This window comes from Tauraco erythrolophus, chromosome 7, assembly GCF_009769465.1.
Source record: "Tauraco erythrolophus isolate bTauEry1 chromosome 7, bTauEry1.pri, whole genome shotgun sequence".
Taxonomy (NCBI): domain Eukaryota; kingdom Metazoa; phylum Chordata; class Aves; order Musophagiformes; family Musophagidae; genus Tauraco; species Tauraco erythrolophus.
The window spans coordinates 39,626,956-39,642,062 of NC_141471.1; the positions used below are offsets into that span (position 1 = coordinate 39,626,956).

General features: G+C 44.0%; 1 protein-coding gene across 1 annotated transcript in view; it reads right to left on the reverse strand.

Annotated features, from left to right (window-relative positions):
- The window catches only part of ANKRD28 (ankyrin repeat domain 28), a 130,330-nt gene extending 120,971 nt beyond the window's left edge, over positions 1-9,359 (reverse strand). The window contains exon 1 of the mRNA XM_086614333.1: positions 9,319-9,359. Coding sequence (XP_086470459.1) covers positions 9,319-9,345 — 27 coding nt within the window. The 5' untranslated portion in view covers positions 9,346-9,359. The remainder of the gene's footprint in view (positions 1-9,318) is intronic.
- Positions 9,360-15,107: the final 5,748 nt, after the last annotated feature.

Here is a 15,107-nt window from a genome sequence, read left to right on the forward strand (position 1 = left end):
ATTGCAGGAATTTTATCAACTTTCAGGTGAAGAAAACCAACAACTAATCTGTTCAAATACAAGCTATGAAAAATAGCGCACTTTTTAAAGCAATTATGGTTTGTTAAATGTTGTGAGTCTTAAATAGAAAAAAAAATAAGTCCATTCACAGCATGCAAAGTTGAAGCCCTTTCAAAATTAAAAGATGTGGCTGCATGCTGCTATATTTGCCCTTCCAAGACAACTAACTTGATATACTTGACCCAAAACCATTTTTTTTTGCATCTCTGGGTGTAGAAAACAGTAGGAGGCACCTCTTCCCGACATTATTCACAGTGCTAGTTCGAGATTATAGATGCTGGGAGGGTCTCCTTCCTGTGAGGTAGAAAGGTACAGCAGGTAGAACAAGTAACCAATGTCTTGAAGTCATTGCAAACAGAGCTCCACAGGGAGCCAGATACCTGTTGTTTTTTGGATGATCGTTTGACTATGAAGCTCTCAAGTTCATCAGAAGAGCTTTGCTGTTCACTGATACTGACAATCTGTGACATCCTTACAATTTTTGTTCTTCTCGTTCTCACTCTAGTGCTTTACAAATCGCTTCTTCATCTTTCGTTTGCTCTCATTATGAAGACCTTCAAAGAACTCCTCTCTTGAGCTCTCTTTCTTCTGGAGTAGATTTACACCTCTGATTGCAGTGATTATAATTTGTTCAACTTATGGTATAAAGAATAATAGACAAATGCCTATGGACAAGTCATAAAATATTATTTATTCTTTACTTGTAAAGTTTTACTTTATTAGACTTCTCGGTCTGTCATCTAAGTAGCGCTAGATAATCTTTAAATGGCTTTGTGCTTGTGGATGGAGAGAAACAGAAAACATAGTATCATGGGGTAGGAGTGGAAGAAATAAATCATGGTGGTTACTATAGGACCAGGAATGATGCAGAACAGTAATGGCATTTGCAACCCTGCAGGTGACAGAACTGAGAAGTCTTGCTTAATACTCAAAATTACCCCCCAGAATGAAAGAACACTATTAATAAAAGGAACAGACACAGCAGAGCAGTAAAACAAAATACTGCACCTGGAACTGAGACAGGAGTAAAGGAAATGAAAGCTATCAGGCAGTACCAATACAGGGTTCTTATTTGGCAAAAAGGCTGCACAGCAACACAATATTAAGTGTAAGATCTCTTTCTATTGATCCTCGTGTTTTAGCAAATATAGCAATAACCAAACAGAACTCTGCAGTTACAAAGCAATGGAGCTGAGGCATAGGGAATTCCATTAACAAGCCATTTCTGAAGTGTCCTTCTACCAGAAAAATAACATTAGCATTTTGGTTTTCTTCATCTGCTTTCTCCACTTTGTGGAGCGATGCTGGTGACGGAACGTAGTGTTAGCAGAGGTAGAGAAAAAGCAACAGACACAACAGAGATCTGAGGCAGGAAGGAGACATCGAGTGCTTAGGATGAAAAGAAAGACTTTGCATAGATTACATGTCCACTATCAAGACCAATGAACAGAAGAAGCAGATGACCTAAAGACGGGACAGCAAATGAGAGAATACCAGTTACCGCTAACATTATAAAACTGAGTCTTGCACTGATGGATTTAAATGACTACATTATGCATTAGTTACAGATTATCTTAGTATATAAATCACTATAAAACTTCCTGAAAGTGTTTTTCCCCTCCAGTTCAGCTGTCCATGACTCAAGTAGGTCCTTCAGCTATGAGCTAAATAGATCCTTGGTCTCTTGTGCTGCCAGCCACTGGATTTCAGTTTCTGAATGGAAGGTTCCATTTCCTCTCTGTTAGAAGTACCAGTATAGATGGAGCTATCAAAACGTAGAGGACAAACAGCAAACTCTTGAAACAAAACACTGAATTCTTCACAATTGCTAGAAATTCTGTAAGCTCTAAAAAGGCTCATTTTGGCCCCAATGCTTTAAGTACTGCAATTTCATTCTCATTTTGTCACGCTGACTAGAATCCTTGCTTGTGCCCCCTTCTCTTCCTTTGTTAAGATACTGTTCTATCTTCACTTTGTCAAAGCAAAAAAAGAAAAATAATCCAGATGTACTCATGCTTTCTTCTCTGCATCAGACGGAACTGAAGTACAGGATTTCAGCACAAAGTGAGAGCAAACCTCAAGTACGACTGCATGATTGCGGAATGACCAAGAATAACTTTGAAGCAAATGCTCATCAGCTGGAATTGGGAAGGCCATTAAGTGACAGTTCATTGTTTGAAAGTACAGAAATATTAAATGTTTAGGATAGCTTCACAACAGTTCCGGACACAGTCAGAAATAGACTGACCCATGCAAACAGGTAGAGTAATGTACAAAACCTGAACATCCACAAAGTTTTCCTGAGTCAGTTTACAATTCCTACTCTGGGGCAGGACATGCCCGACTGGCTGCCCCCCCCAAATTTAGTTCTGACATTTAAAAACATAAGCTCAAGCAAAGCAGTTTGTTTTTTTTATTGTTTTGCCCAAACCACTAGTTTTAGAATAGGAAGACCTTTGCTTTACACCCCTCGAATTCAAATATAATTTCAGTAATTTAGTGAGAAAAATATTCAACTGTTCAGGCTGCCCTAAATAGGCAGGCTTTAACCATGTAAGTAACAGTCTACTTACATGGTATTGTTCACTCAATTCACATACACACACTACTGTAGAAACAATAAATGAAAACCTAAGATTCTATTCAATTCACAGCATCTCATTATTATAGGAGATAAATCATTAGGTACTTCAGCTAATGAGTAGTTCCTCAATCTACAAGGATGCCACAGACCAACTATTTCGCCCCTCGTTCATTTGCATATCACTGCTGGTTTTTCCTCCAACTCTCTGCATCCACCCAGCTGGCTACAAGTCTCATCTTCCTTTCTCTCCCCACTACTCAGTCCCACCACTCTTGCATTGGCTCTAATTTTTGTGTTGAAATGGGTCAGTGCTGTACAATTCATTGACACCTGAGCAATCACAACTGAATTAAAACAGTTAAACTGGTATATTCCCACTCTTTGGCAAGAGTGTCAGCGTCATTATGAAGGAGAGGAAGAATAATGCTCCTTGATATTTTGGAGCTTAAATATTAAGAATCTGTCCTCATTTGTGCAAAAGATAGCACCCAAGACATCTTATTTCAGATTCATCTTCAAATGTTAGATTAGAACTTGTCCTCCACCCCCAACAATGAAGGAAAACAAAACCCCCAAGTGCCCCCAGCACTAAGCAATGTACTGTTTTAGTTTTTTTTATTGATGTGAAATATTTTGCAATTCATATTATGATACAGGTTACTTAAACACAAACATTATAAATAACTTTGAAATGGTTAGTCACTGTAACTAAGGCAACGAGTCTCCCACTCAATTTCCAGAAATAGGAATAGGGGAATAGAGGTAAGAACAAAATAAAAAGTTGGCCAAGAAAAAAAATGATCAAATATTAGTTTGACCTCAGGAAGACCCAGCTGACTAGAGAAAATAAAAGTTACAGCAGCTGAGAAACAAACTAGCTGCTAAAAGATGAAGGGAGGATATAGAACATACAGTACCAAAGATATTTAGTTTCCGTCATCTTATTCCACAACCCATTTCAGTGAACAGAAACAAGGACAGAAATTTGAGAATGTAACAATCCACATCAGACAGCAGATTGCTCGTTCAGAGTCTCAACAGCTACTCATTTCCTACAGGAATCAGCGATTTTTTTGTGGGTGTTAAGGAAGCTACTTCTTCAAAAGCAAGCGCACATTTGTCTCATTTTCTTCCTCCTGATATTTGCCTCCAAGTATTGGTCACAAACCTTTGATGCTATCTACATGAATAGACCTTTATACCCTCACAGAAGGCCACTGAGTTAACAGGATCTGCCATAAGGATCTGACTGCAGAATCAAGGCTTGCTTTGTTCCTCCTCCACCTTTTTTTTTTTTAAAAAAAAAGTTTATTTTCTTGACGGAGACGAACTGCTTGTTCACAAGTCAGAAGTTACCAAGTTATCATCAGGGAATCTGATCCCCTAAAACAAACACACGGAAGAACCAGGTGCTCTCAACACATTCTAATGGAAGAGCTGGTAATTACTTTGTATAACAAGATAAATGGAGTTCAAGTTACTCAAAGTTTTCCATCAATTAAAGAAACTTATCTTTTCAGTACGTGTGAGTTCTTAGCCTGGGAACACGAGAATTAACAGTAAGACTTATGGTATCTTGGTAAGTATTACAACTTCCTAATTTAGTTATCTTGTATACAGTTAAAACAGATTATATGCAAATTTTAGGAAGTATGTGTGATGGAGAACAGAGCACAAAGAGCAGTTCTCAATTATATTCCCAAAAGTTATTTTTGGGGTTTTTTTTTAAGAGAACAGTAACTTTAAACTAACTTTCTACCAAAAAAATATAAACACATGTCTCCTTAGTCTATGTCTGAACAGAATTTGTAGAGTAATACCATGTAATTCCATTCCCACCATATCCCTCCCTCATCGAACAGCAGCAGCTCCTTTTCATCACCACAGGAGACCATTCCTCCTCTTAGTGTAACAAGGAACTAGTTGGGACATTTATTCTTGGCATGAATTCTAAAAGAATGAAGTCTAACGCTGGCAGTAATGAAAATAGCAACCATAGAGGCATTCAGAGCGTTCACTATGACACTGCAAACATTTGTTTAACTGCCAATTGAACGAGATCCATCTTAGCTAAGAGAAAGATATAAATGGGCAATAAAGAAGTCAGTGCTCTCGCTGTTCAAGGACTTTCAAGATAAGTGGTCACTCTAATATCCTCATGCAGTTGTTCATACTCCCATCCTTTCCACTCACATCTGACTTCTGGGAATAAATGCACTGCCTCCAGCACAGTCTGGTAGCCATACAGGAAAATCCCATACGAATTCCTGTCAAATACCCATTCTTACAAGCCCTAAGATTTCTTCCTACTACATATTTGAGATTCAGAGAAAACAAGAAACGCATAATGAAAACTATGATGTACTGAAAGAAAAAAACAATAAAGCTTTACCAACTATAACGACACTGTATCCCATGACCTTTGCCACAGTTACATAGCTGCAAAATTAAAGAAAAAAATCATCCAGTTTTCATCAGAGCTTCTGGCATTTCAACAAAACTCTACTGAAATGTAGGCTTACAGTGGCCTAAAAGACGACCTCACGTAGGCAGGTAAGGCTTGTAACAGAAACACAACAAACCCCTGGGTTGTTAGGCGATGCAAATTTCACCTACCCACTAAGAAAAACCAGGCTGTCAATTACTCCTTATGTGTAAGACAGACAACCTCACACCTCTTTCACCCAAGAATTTACGTTCTGGGAAACAGTTAACGTACCTAGAAACGACTGAGTAGCAAAAGAATAGAAGACACAGCCTTTCACTGTTAGCTACATAGAGCTGAGAGGGCTTTTACACAGGACACCACGGCATACCATTATTGAGACTCACAAGTAAGTTACTGCTGTTTCTTCCCACACTCCCCTTCCAAAAAAAAGATCTGATAAAACATCAGTGAGCTTTGACCTAAGCTTTGCTTTCAGTGTAGTTTCTTACAGGAGAATATCGCAGTGTTTCAGGAAGAAACAAATGTTTACAGTCTCCCTCTCACTTGGTGTTTTAGTAATTAAAGCAGCTTCTCATCTAGAAGAACCTGGTATACAAGCACCAGTCTATGAAGACAGTATGAAGGCAAACAAACTGCAGAGCAAATACCTTAATCATAAGGTACACTTACTATATTTCTCATCTCTACCTTGAATGGCTTAAACTTCAGCGACAGAATTTGTAGATTTGCTTCCTCTGTTTTTAAACACGTCTGTCCAACCTTGGACAACAAACCAAGCACAGGAACAACAATCCACAGCTTCTAACTTGACACTTGAATGATTGCTCATTCTATCCCAGAGCTAAAGTTTTCTACTGAGCATTACAGGTATCAACTTTGCTCAATATAGTTCAATGTAGCTTCAAATGCAATTTTTACAAATAAGGCTTATGGTGGTTTTATTTTTAATCCTAATATACTTTGAAAACAAACGTAAGTCACTTCTGAAGGCACAATGTACACTCTGGATCATTTCAGAACTTTGAAAGATATTCCTACCTCATAGGACTGCAAAGCAATAAAGCTCAAGCAGTGCTAACACAAATTTGTATAGAATGTACCTGCTGGCTGCTAGTTGAACCCAAGGAAAGGCCTACTCATCTCAGTGCATGGAAAACCTTTATTCTGAAAGTTAAATGTATCAAATCAGCCTCCAAAGACAACCAAATATTTGAGCTTCACAAACACATTCAGCATCTGTAGGATCAAAGTTTCATCTATCAGTGTACTAAGTAAATTAAATCAACTGCAAGCGGAACTGGGATTTCACCCTCTGAGCTCAACCAAGAGTCTCAGAGCAGAATTTCTCACCACATTGTAAGTTCTCAAGCGCTGCTTTTACACTAGCTTGCAGTAACCTAAAAAACTAAACTAAACCAAGTGTAAGAAAATATCAAGCTGCTTGTACGCCCTAAGTCTGCCTCTCCCCAGCATAATTCTGACAAATAAGTAATGCAGAGCCCTTCTACATCAAAGAACAAAATCAACAGGTTGATGTTGATTTTGGAAAAAAAAAATCTTGAGAATTACATGAAAGTAATACTTTATTTAGCAGAATTTCTGTTCCAGAATTTTATTAATGTCTCTGAGTGTTGTAGAAGGAAATGAGCAAATTACTTTCCTCCTTCATACTAGCTGAACAGTACAAACAGAGCAGCCTTTGCGCTTCCCCATGAAACAACCACCACTGAGGAGAAAGAGACTGACTACAGAGACTCCAAACGCACACAATTCACTCTGTTCTAAATGAACGCATCACTATGAAGCGAAGTATATGGTTCAAGCAAACAAGAAGCAAGCTCCGTGAAATATTGAAGAGAAACACCTCTACTTCCATATAGCACCACAGGTTGGTTTTTATAATGAGCAGGTGGTGTCATAATCTTAGCGCAGCATCTAGTCCTGAAGTCAAGACCTCTTGCAGCACACTGCACAAGAATGGACCTGGAAGAATCCTCTGTAATTAGCAAAACAGAGATATTTCAGGTTAATGTGATTCCCCACTGGTTTTGGCATTCTTAAAGAAAGTAATTTTAACAGATTTTAGTTTGTAATAACTGATGTACCAAGCAACTGACACTTATCCAGCAGAAATACAGCTGCTGCTAAAAATCACTCTCTCTACAAAAGCCTCTTCAAAATCAGCACTCCAGTCACTCCCTCCTTCTTCTGTCCCTATCAACCCTCTTTTAAATGAAAGAATACTTCAATTCCCAGTGTATCAGTGCACCTTTTCAGATCCATGACGCCTCTAAAAAAATCCACCTCATACTTCTGGATTAAAACTTGCATTACAATAGAAGCTGAAAGCCTCACATGCATTACTCCATCAGACTAGTGGTCCCACATAGTCCAGTATTTCAACTGTGCCATCAGTCGATGGCAGGATCCTTCCCAGAAGAAAAGTTCTGAAACACAGGACTCTCATGTTAACATATTCATTATGGGGTTTTGTTAAGTTATTTCACAAAGATTACTTGCAGGAGAGTTGTATTTCTTGGTTTCAACAGAAAGGCTTATTAAATAGAAGAGATGAACAAGTGTTCGTTTCTGTGGAGAGCCTCCCATAGAAGAATCCTAATGAAGCCTAAAAAGAAACCTAACTCAAAGACCCTAAACATATTGTGGGTCCACCATTGCTGCTTATTCATTGATGAAGCTCTAAAACAATATGAGATTTCACTAAGTTTACATACAACACAGCAGGACATAAAGATCCCAGCCCCATACTGCAAAATATTTTTTAGAATCAAAATCCCAAGGGATCATGTGATCTAAGTGTAAAAAGACAGCGATGCATGCAGACTGATGAAAGGACTAGCAGGTAACGATAAGCTGATACTGATCAGCATAATAAACAGACACAGGATACCAGTTGCCTAACCACTGCCAAGTTTCTAGGTGTTTTCTTTCCGTGGAGCTTTTTTTTTGGGTGGGGGGTGGGGTCTTGAAGCATTACAGTCACTTATCTCAATGAAGACTATCGAGGATGCCAATAGCAGGGTGTATGAGCTTTTGCAGAGAATCTGGTCTAACACACATGAAACCACGAGAAAATACATTTTCTAGCAAGCATCTCTTTACAGGCGGCACACTGGCAGAGCAGACCCTCCCACCTTTGTATCCTGATACCGCAAGGAGACAATAGGTAGGACAGGGGAGACTCCAGAAAAGGACAGAGTAGCGGAGACAAGTATTTTTCATAAGCTGGGGTGGAAACCCAAGAGTCTAGCAAACAAAGAAGGGTGTGATGTGATGCGATGTGATGAAAGCAACAACCACTAAAGGCACGAGAAACCTTCTGGTTTCCAGAAGGGGAGCACGGACTCGGGAAGGTTTGTCAAGACCACGGAGGAGAAAGATAGAGCAGCCGAGCAAAAGATTTTAAGGGCCTGAAAGGGAAAGGTGGCGGGTGAAGGGACAAGCGGGCAGCTCCCGGACACGTTAAACAGCGAACGCCGACGCTGCCTCGGTCCGTGCCCGGGAGGAGCGGCGCCCGCTCCCGTTCCCTGGCACGCCGCCTGCCGCCGCAGCCGGTGTCTGCAGACCGGTCCCCCCGCACCGGGCAGCCCCTCAGGCCCGGGCTCCCTGGCGCTACCCCAGAGACCCTCCCGTTCCCGAAACGCAGGCACGGGGCAGGGCTGGCGCGGGGGAGCCCGCAAATCTCCTCGCCGCCCCTCTCGGGCCTTTCTCCCGCTCCCGCGGCGGCGGGGCACGGCGGGGACCTGCGGCCGGGCTGGCCCCGCACAGGCAGGGCACCGTCCCTCCCTCCCTCCCTCCCTCCCTCCCTCCTTCCCCTCTCTCCGCCCCGGAGCCGGCCCGCCGCCGCGGCGGGGCAGGAAGGGCAGGGCAGGGCACGGCGAGCTCCCGCGGCCACCTGTTAGGCCCGATACCTGCGCGGGGCGGCGGCCTCGGTCCTCCCAGCGGGGCCACCGAAGGGACAGCGCCGCCCGCACCGAGAGCACATGGCGCCTCCCGCCACCGGGCGGGCGCCGCCCAGCCATGTCCCCGCCGGGCCACGGCAGCAGCCATGCTGCCTCCCGCTGCCCGCCGCCTGTCACACACGCACGCACAAGCAGCACACCGCGGCGCGGAGGGGGCGGGGAAGGGCGCGCAACCTGCGCGCCCGGCGGCACCGGGAAGGGAGGACAGAGGCGGGCGGCGACAGCCGCCCCCGCGCACCCACCTGCTCGCGGAGTTTGAGGAACACCATGGCGAGGCCGCCGCGCCGACCGGCCGCCGCCTCCGGCCACCACCGACTCGGCTCCGCTCGCCGCCCTGCCCCGCCCCCCCGCCCCCGCCGCCCGCGCGCCGGCCACGCCCCCCTCCTCGCCCGCCGCCGCCGCGGCCGCCGGCGCCACCCCGCGCCGGGGCCTCGCGCCGAGCTCGCGGGCGGCGGTGCGCGGCGGGCTCGCCAGGGGCGGGGCCTTCTCCCGCCCCGCCCCCGGCCCCGCCCCGACGCCCCGCCCCTCCGCTCTCCTCGCGCTCCCGGGGAGCTTCCTGAATTAACCGCCCGCCGGCATCAAAGGCGCTCGCCCGCGCCGCCGGCCGCGGCCCCGGCCCGCACCACCAAGGGCGGTGCTGATTGGCCCGCAAGAGGCGGGGCGGAGTAAGGGCGGCGCTGATTGGCGGGCTGGGCGAGGCGGGCTGGCAGGGTAGATAACGTGAGATGGGCGCGGAGGGCGGTGGGGTTGAGCTGGGCGCGGTGAAGGGTGAGGGATCAGCGGTTCCCTTAAGGAATGGCCGTGGCTTACCCAGGCCCGGTATCGGCGACCTGGCGAGAACCGCCGCGGGACGGGCGTTATCGGCGCAGCGGGGCTCGGCCCCGGGCGGGGGTCCTGCGGCGCGCCTGGGCCAGAGGCAGCGCTCGGTCCCCGGTCCCCCCGGGGAAGGGTCTGGCGCCTGCCCGCGGCCCTCCGGGGTGCAGCCCACCCGGAGCTGGTGTGAGCCCTTTCGCTGCCGAGGAAAGAAAACGTCACCCCGCGCCCACCTTTTCATGTCAGAGACATGTCACAGAATTGTGGTCCGCTCTGCTCGCGGCTCTGCTAGCGGGGGAACGTGTTGCAGCCCGGGGGTCATCCAGGAGCAACGCGGGTGCTGGCGCGGGTGTGGAGTTGCACCGTGCTCCCCTCGTGTCTCCTGGCGGAGGTGCCCTCGCAGAGCCTGGCTTCAGGTGCTCCGCGGCACGGCAGGAAGGTGGAGCAGCAGTAAACTGGGATCATGCTGGGTGGTGTGAACTGGCCGAGTAAAGGCACAAAAAGACACCTTGAGGAATTAGCAAATGGTGAGATGGAGCAGCCGTATACAAATAGAACACAGAAGACAGTAAATTCTGAAAGGAGAAAGATTAATTCACTATTAAATGCTCATCTTCTGGCAGAGGATCAGTAAAGATGTCGCCTGTGTAATTCTCGTACCGTATTTTGAGAAGTAATTTACAGACTTGATGGTAGGCCTCTGTCCATCAAACACAAAGCACGTCTTCATAGATAGGACTTTAAAAACCTCTTGTGAAAAGGAACAAAAAGCAGCACATGGAACGCTGAAATTAGATGAAGTGTTGTGCTTCCATAAAATAACACTGCAGCCAGCCAGCCCAGCATGATAACTATGATTTGGAAGGGTTGTTTTCTCCTGAAATTTTATTCCCTCCCCACAAAAAATAACAGACTGAAGAGACTGGTTTTTTTGGAATTGCATACTGCTGCAGAGAACGCTGATAGGAATGTTTCAAGTTTCTTCACTTCCTTGTCACTTTAAAATAGACTGTGACTTCTCCTTAACACTCCACGTGTAGTTGGATCTACTTGGAGTGTAATATTACCTTAAGAAGAAAGAAAATTTAATAAAGCAACTAAGTGCATTCTGTGTGAACACTCCTTTGTGTGGTTTTGCTCCCGTTCATGCATGTTGATTTCAGTAGGAGCCTGGCACACGAACATATTCTCTTGATGACTGGCAACATGAGAACAGAAGGGTTTTCCGTAGGTGCTAGCTGAGGCAGATCTTTCATTATCTTTGGATACTAGTGGCATGATGGGGTGTGCTTGTTTATGTTATTTTATTTTAATAAGTTAAGATTGTAATGTTATTTTCCCAGGCAAACAAAAAAAAACATCAACATTGTCACGCTTTCTAAATCAATTTTATTGACACCTAGATATGTCCAGAAATGCTGATTATGGTGAGTAAATGTTTTAGTTAATTTTACATAGCCCCCTATTTTAGTTCTGATGCATTGTACCTACCTTTTTTTTTGTTTGTGAATAGAGGCGTATTGTATGCAAATATGGAAAAGGTGGATTTTGACACTATGCGGAATGGTTGAGGAGTGTGATAACGACGTGGTAAGGAGTCTGATGGTTGTGGAAATTAGAGATAATTTTATCAATGCAGTCAGTGAGGGAGAAAACGACAGCAGGAAACTTTGCCTTGATCTGTCCTCAACTTAGACAGCTACTTTTCAAAGTGAAAAGAATATTGGGGAGCTGATAAAGTTCTGCTTCCTCCTGTGAAGCTTATCAGTTTATGGAGTTGTTCAGAAAAACGCCTGCTTTTGGTTCACCCACTATTTAGAGTAATTTCTGTATGCAGACAAGCTTTCAGGCATAAAGGTGTCACACCTGAAATCACTAGCACCTTTTGCAGCCTGGAGCCAGGCACTGTTTCCGTAGGGGAAGGTGCATCTTTGTTTTCTCGGTTCCGCGGCTCCTTACTCCAATACTGAGGCTACGGCAAGGCACGAGGCCTGTTGGTTTTACTGTGTGTACTTACACTTGTGTCATCAACCTTCTGAACTCTGGCCCCAGATCATTGCTTTTTTCCTGTGAGTTATAAGACAATACAGCATAAGTGGTAAAACCTGGAAGTTACAATACCGATCCTGGAGATAGCCCTCTGTTTCAGTTTAAGCACGAGTGGTTATTGAGATGGCTTACGTAGGTGAAGGTGGATAACGCAGAAGTGGGGGATTTTCTGAGTGTCGTTTCCCTGATACGTATCAGTCGCATATGGATACTTTTTCTCAAGTCGCAATATAAATTACTGTCCTATTCTTATTCTGTATTACAACTGAAACAAAAATATAATATTACTAACAATATCATCTGATCTGCTAGTGCCCCACAAAATACGGTATTTGACTGCAAAGCTATAGAAGTAATAGAAATGAAACCTCAAAAATTAAATGTAAGTGCTCTAAGGAAATGAGAGCTTCTTGTTAATTTATTTCATAGATTTCATAGATTTTCTAGGTTGGAAACGACCTTAGAGATCATCCAGTCCAACCGTCCCTAATCCCCATTAAACCATATCCCTAAGTAGTTCATCCACCCTTTTCTTAAACACCTCCAGGGATGGGGACTCAACCACCTCCCTGGGCAGCCTATTCCAGTGGCTGACAACCCTTTCAGAGAAGAAATACTTCCTAATATCCAACCTGAATCTCCCCTGACTAAGCTTATACCCATTTCCTCTTGTTCTATCACCCATCAATAATGTAAAGAGCCCTTCCCCTACCTCCCCACCATCCCTTCTCAAGTATTTGTAGGCTGTAATCAGGTCTCCCCTCAGCCTCCTCTTCTCCAGGCTAAACAGCCCCAACTCCCTCAGCCGCTCTTCATAAGTTTTATTTTCCAGCCCCTTGACCAGTTTAGTCGCCCTTCTTTGGACTCGCTCCAGGAGCTCAATATCTCTCTTAAAGTGAGGGGCCCAAAACTGGACACAATATTCCAGGTGCGGCCTCACCAGTGCCGAGTACAGGGGCAGGATCACTTCCCTGTTCCTGCTGGTTACACTATTCTTGATACATGCCGGTATCCCATTGGCCTTTTTGGCCACCTGGGCACACTGCTGGCTCATATCAAGCCCGTAGTCAACCAAACCCCCAGGTCCTTCTCCGCCAGGCAGCTCTCCAGCCACTCTTCCCCGAGCCTATAGCGATGCTTGGGGTTTTTATACCCCAAGTGAAGGACTCTGCACTTGGCCTTATAAAAACTCATGCCATTGGCCTCAGCCCAACGATCCAGCGTGTTCAAATCCCTCTGAAGGGCCTCCCTACCCTCGAGCAGATCGACACAGCCTCCCCGCTTGGTGTTGTCCGCATATTTACTGAGAGTACATTCATATTACCATGTATTTCAGGATAACTTCACCTGTGTTATTTTAAAATGCTGTTACAAGGTTGGTAACTGCCCAGGCATCCCTGAGAAACATTAACAGAACGTTTTGCAGAAGTCTCTGAATATTGACATACAAACATCCTGAAAGCCACGGCATTTCTGATGATGTTCGCAATATACATCCACAGAAGTTAGAAATTTCCACACCACCTTTTAAATCAGATGGTTTGTAAATTATTAGCAATGCAGCTCTCCTGAGGGCACACTTTTGGCAGAGCACGACAGGCTGTAACTGCACAGCTCCCGTTAATGTTAAATCTTCGTGCTGTAACTTATCCCACAGCGTGTAACACTACCCGGTGTTTTAAAGATAGGACCATATGTGCTGCGCCGAAATACAGAATGGGATCGAATTCAGAGACTTCAGAAACCTCATACTGGAGATGTTTTGTGAACTCGTCTGAAACATGCTCATGATTTATTTAGTTTGCCAGGAATGCCTGTATACTTAGCTCTTTTTAGCCAAGGCTTTCGACCCCAGCAAAGTAGGTATTTGTTCTTTTTTCGTTCTTCCACATGGGTAAACAGGCACAGAGGTCAACAGACTTACACAAGGTCATGGCGTGAGTCACTGCCCTGGCTAGGAATAGAAGCCAGGAAACCTGATTGTCACTGCCCTCCTCCAAACACTGTCCCTTACTCCTAAATCAAAGCAGGGCTAATTTTATTTTTGCACAGAATACAAGGTGTCCGAAATCAATATAATGTTATAATTGCCTACGGAGGGATGCATTTATCTTTATGACCCTGAATCAGCATTACTTGGGAGTTAGTCTTCCGATGAAAACCACACTCATTTTATAATGGTATCCTCGGAGCATCATCATAAAGGTTTTTACACATGCTGTGACACATTTTATCCATCAAAATCTAAAACAGTCAAGGTTTTGTAATTCTGTTCCAGAGGTTACATTTTGAATCCTTGGCTGTTCATAGTTACTGATTGTAATGGAAACATATTGAATATCATAATGGCATCATCAATCAAATACCATCGATTGGCATTTCTAAAGCACCATTATGCTTATGGATGCTCATTTGACCAATTTTGTCCTTGTTTCGTGCAGACAGGAGGAGACAGAACTCATGTGCCCTCCTTATTCAAAGAATAAATTTAATATCCCGAGGAGGATAGGGCAAATATAAGTGTCCTTTGTACAATCAGCAAGTGGCAGGGGCCTGACAAACAGCTGTAAGTTCCTATCAGTCATATATTCTAAGGAAAATTCAAGTAGAAGTCAGAGAAAACAGAAAATTAAGAATATATAGAGCGAGGCAACAATGTTAAGAAATTATATCACTTGCATTTTGATGCAAAAAATGTTGTGGGGTGTTTGCAAAATGTTTGATGGGTCCTTATGCTGCCTAATTGCCAACATTACTGGTAAAGAATATATTAAATGGATACAAACAAGGCTTTTACTAAGGCAGCAATTTTGGCTTGAACTTGCATATTAGAAATCTTGTTCACATTTCTTGTAGTTTAAAAAATATACAACTTTTTTTTCCCCCATAAAATCAAGTTTATCTTCTTCAGCAGGATAAAGTAGAGTCTAAAAGAGGTGTAAGAACGATCTGAAGGACCCTGGTCTTTGGGCTGACTTTGACACAGAGGAGAGTTTTATCCCAAATCTTCTTATGATTTCTTTTCTTTTCATAAGTCTTAAAACAGTCCAAACATTAGTGAAAAGAAATTGTACACCTTTGGGAATGTGATCATAAAAGACTATTAATTCTGAGTAGCTGTGAAGCCAGAATGAATCTAATAAAAATTGAAGAAACAAATTGTACCTTT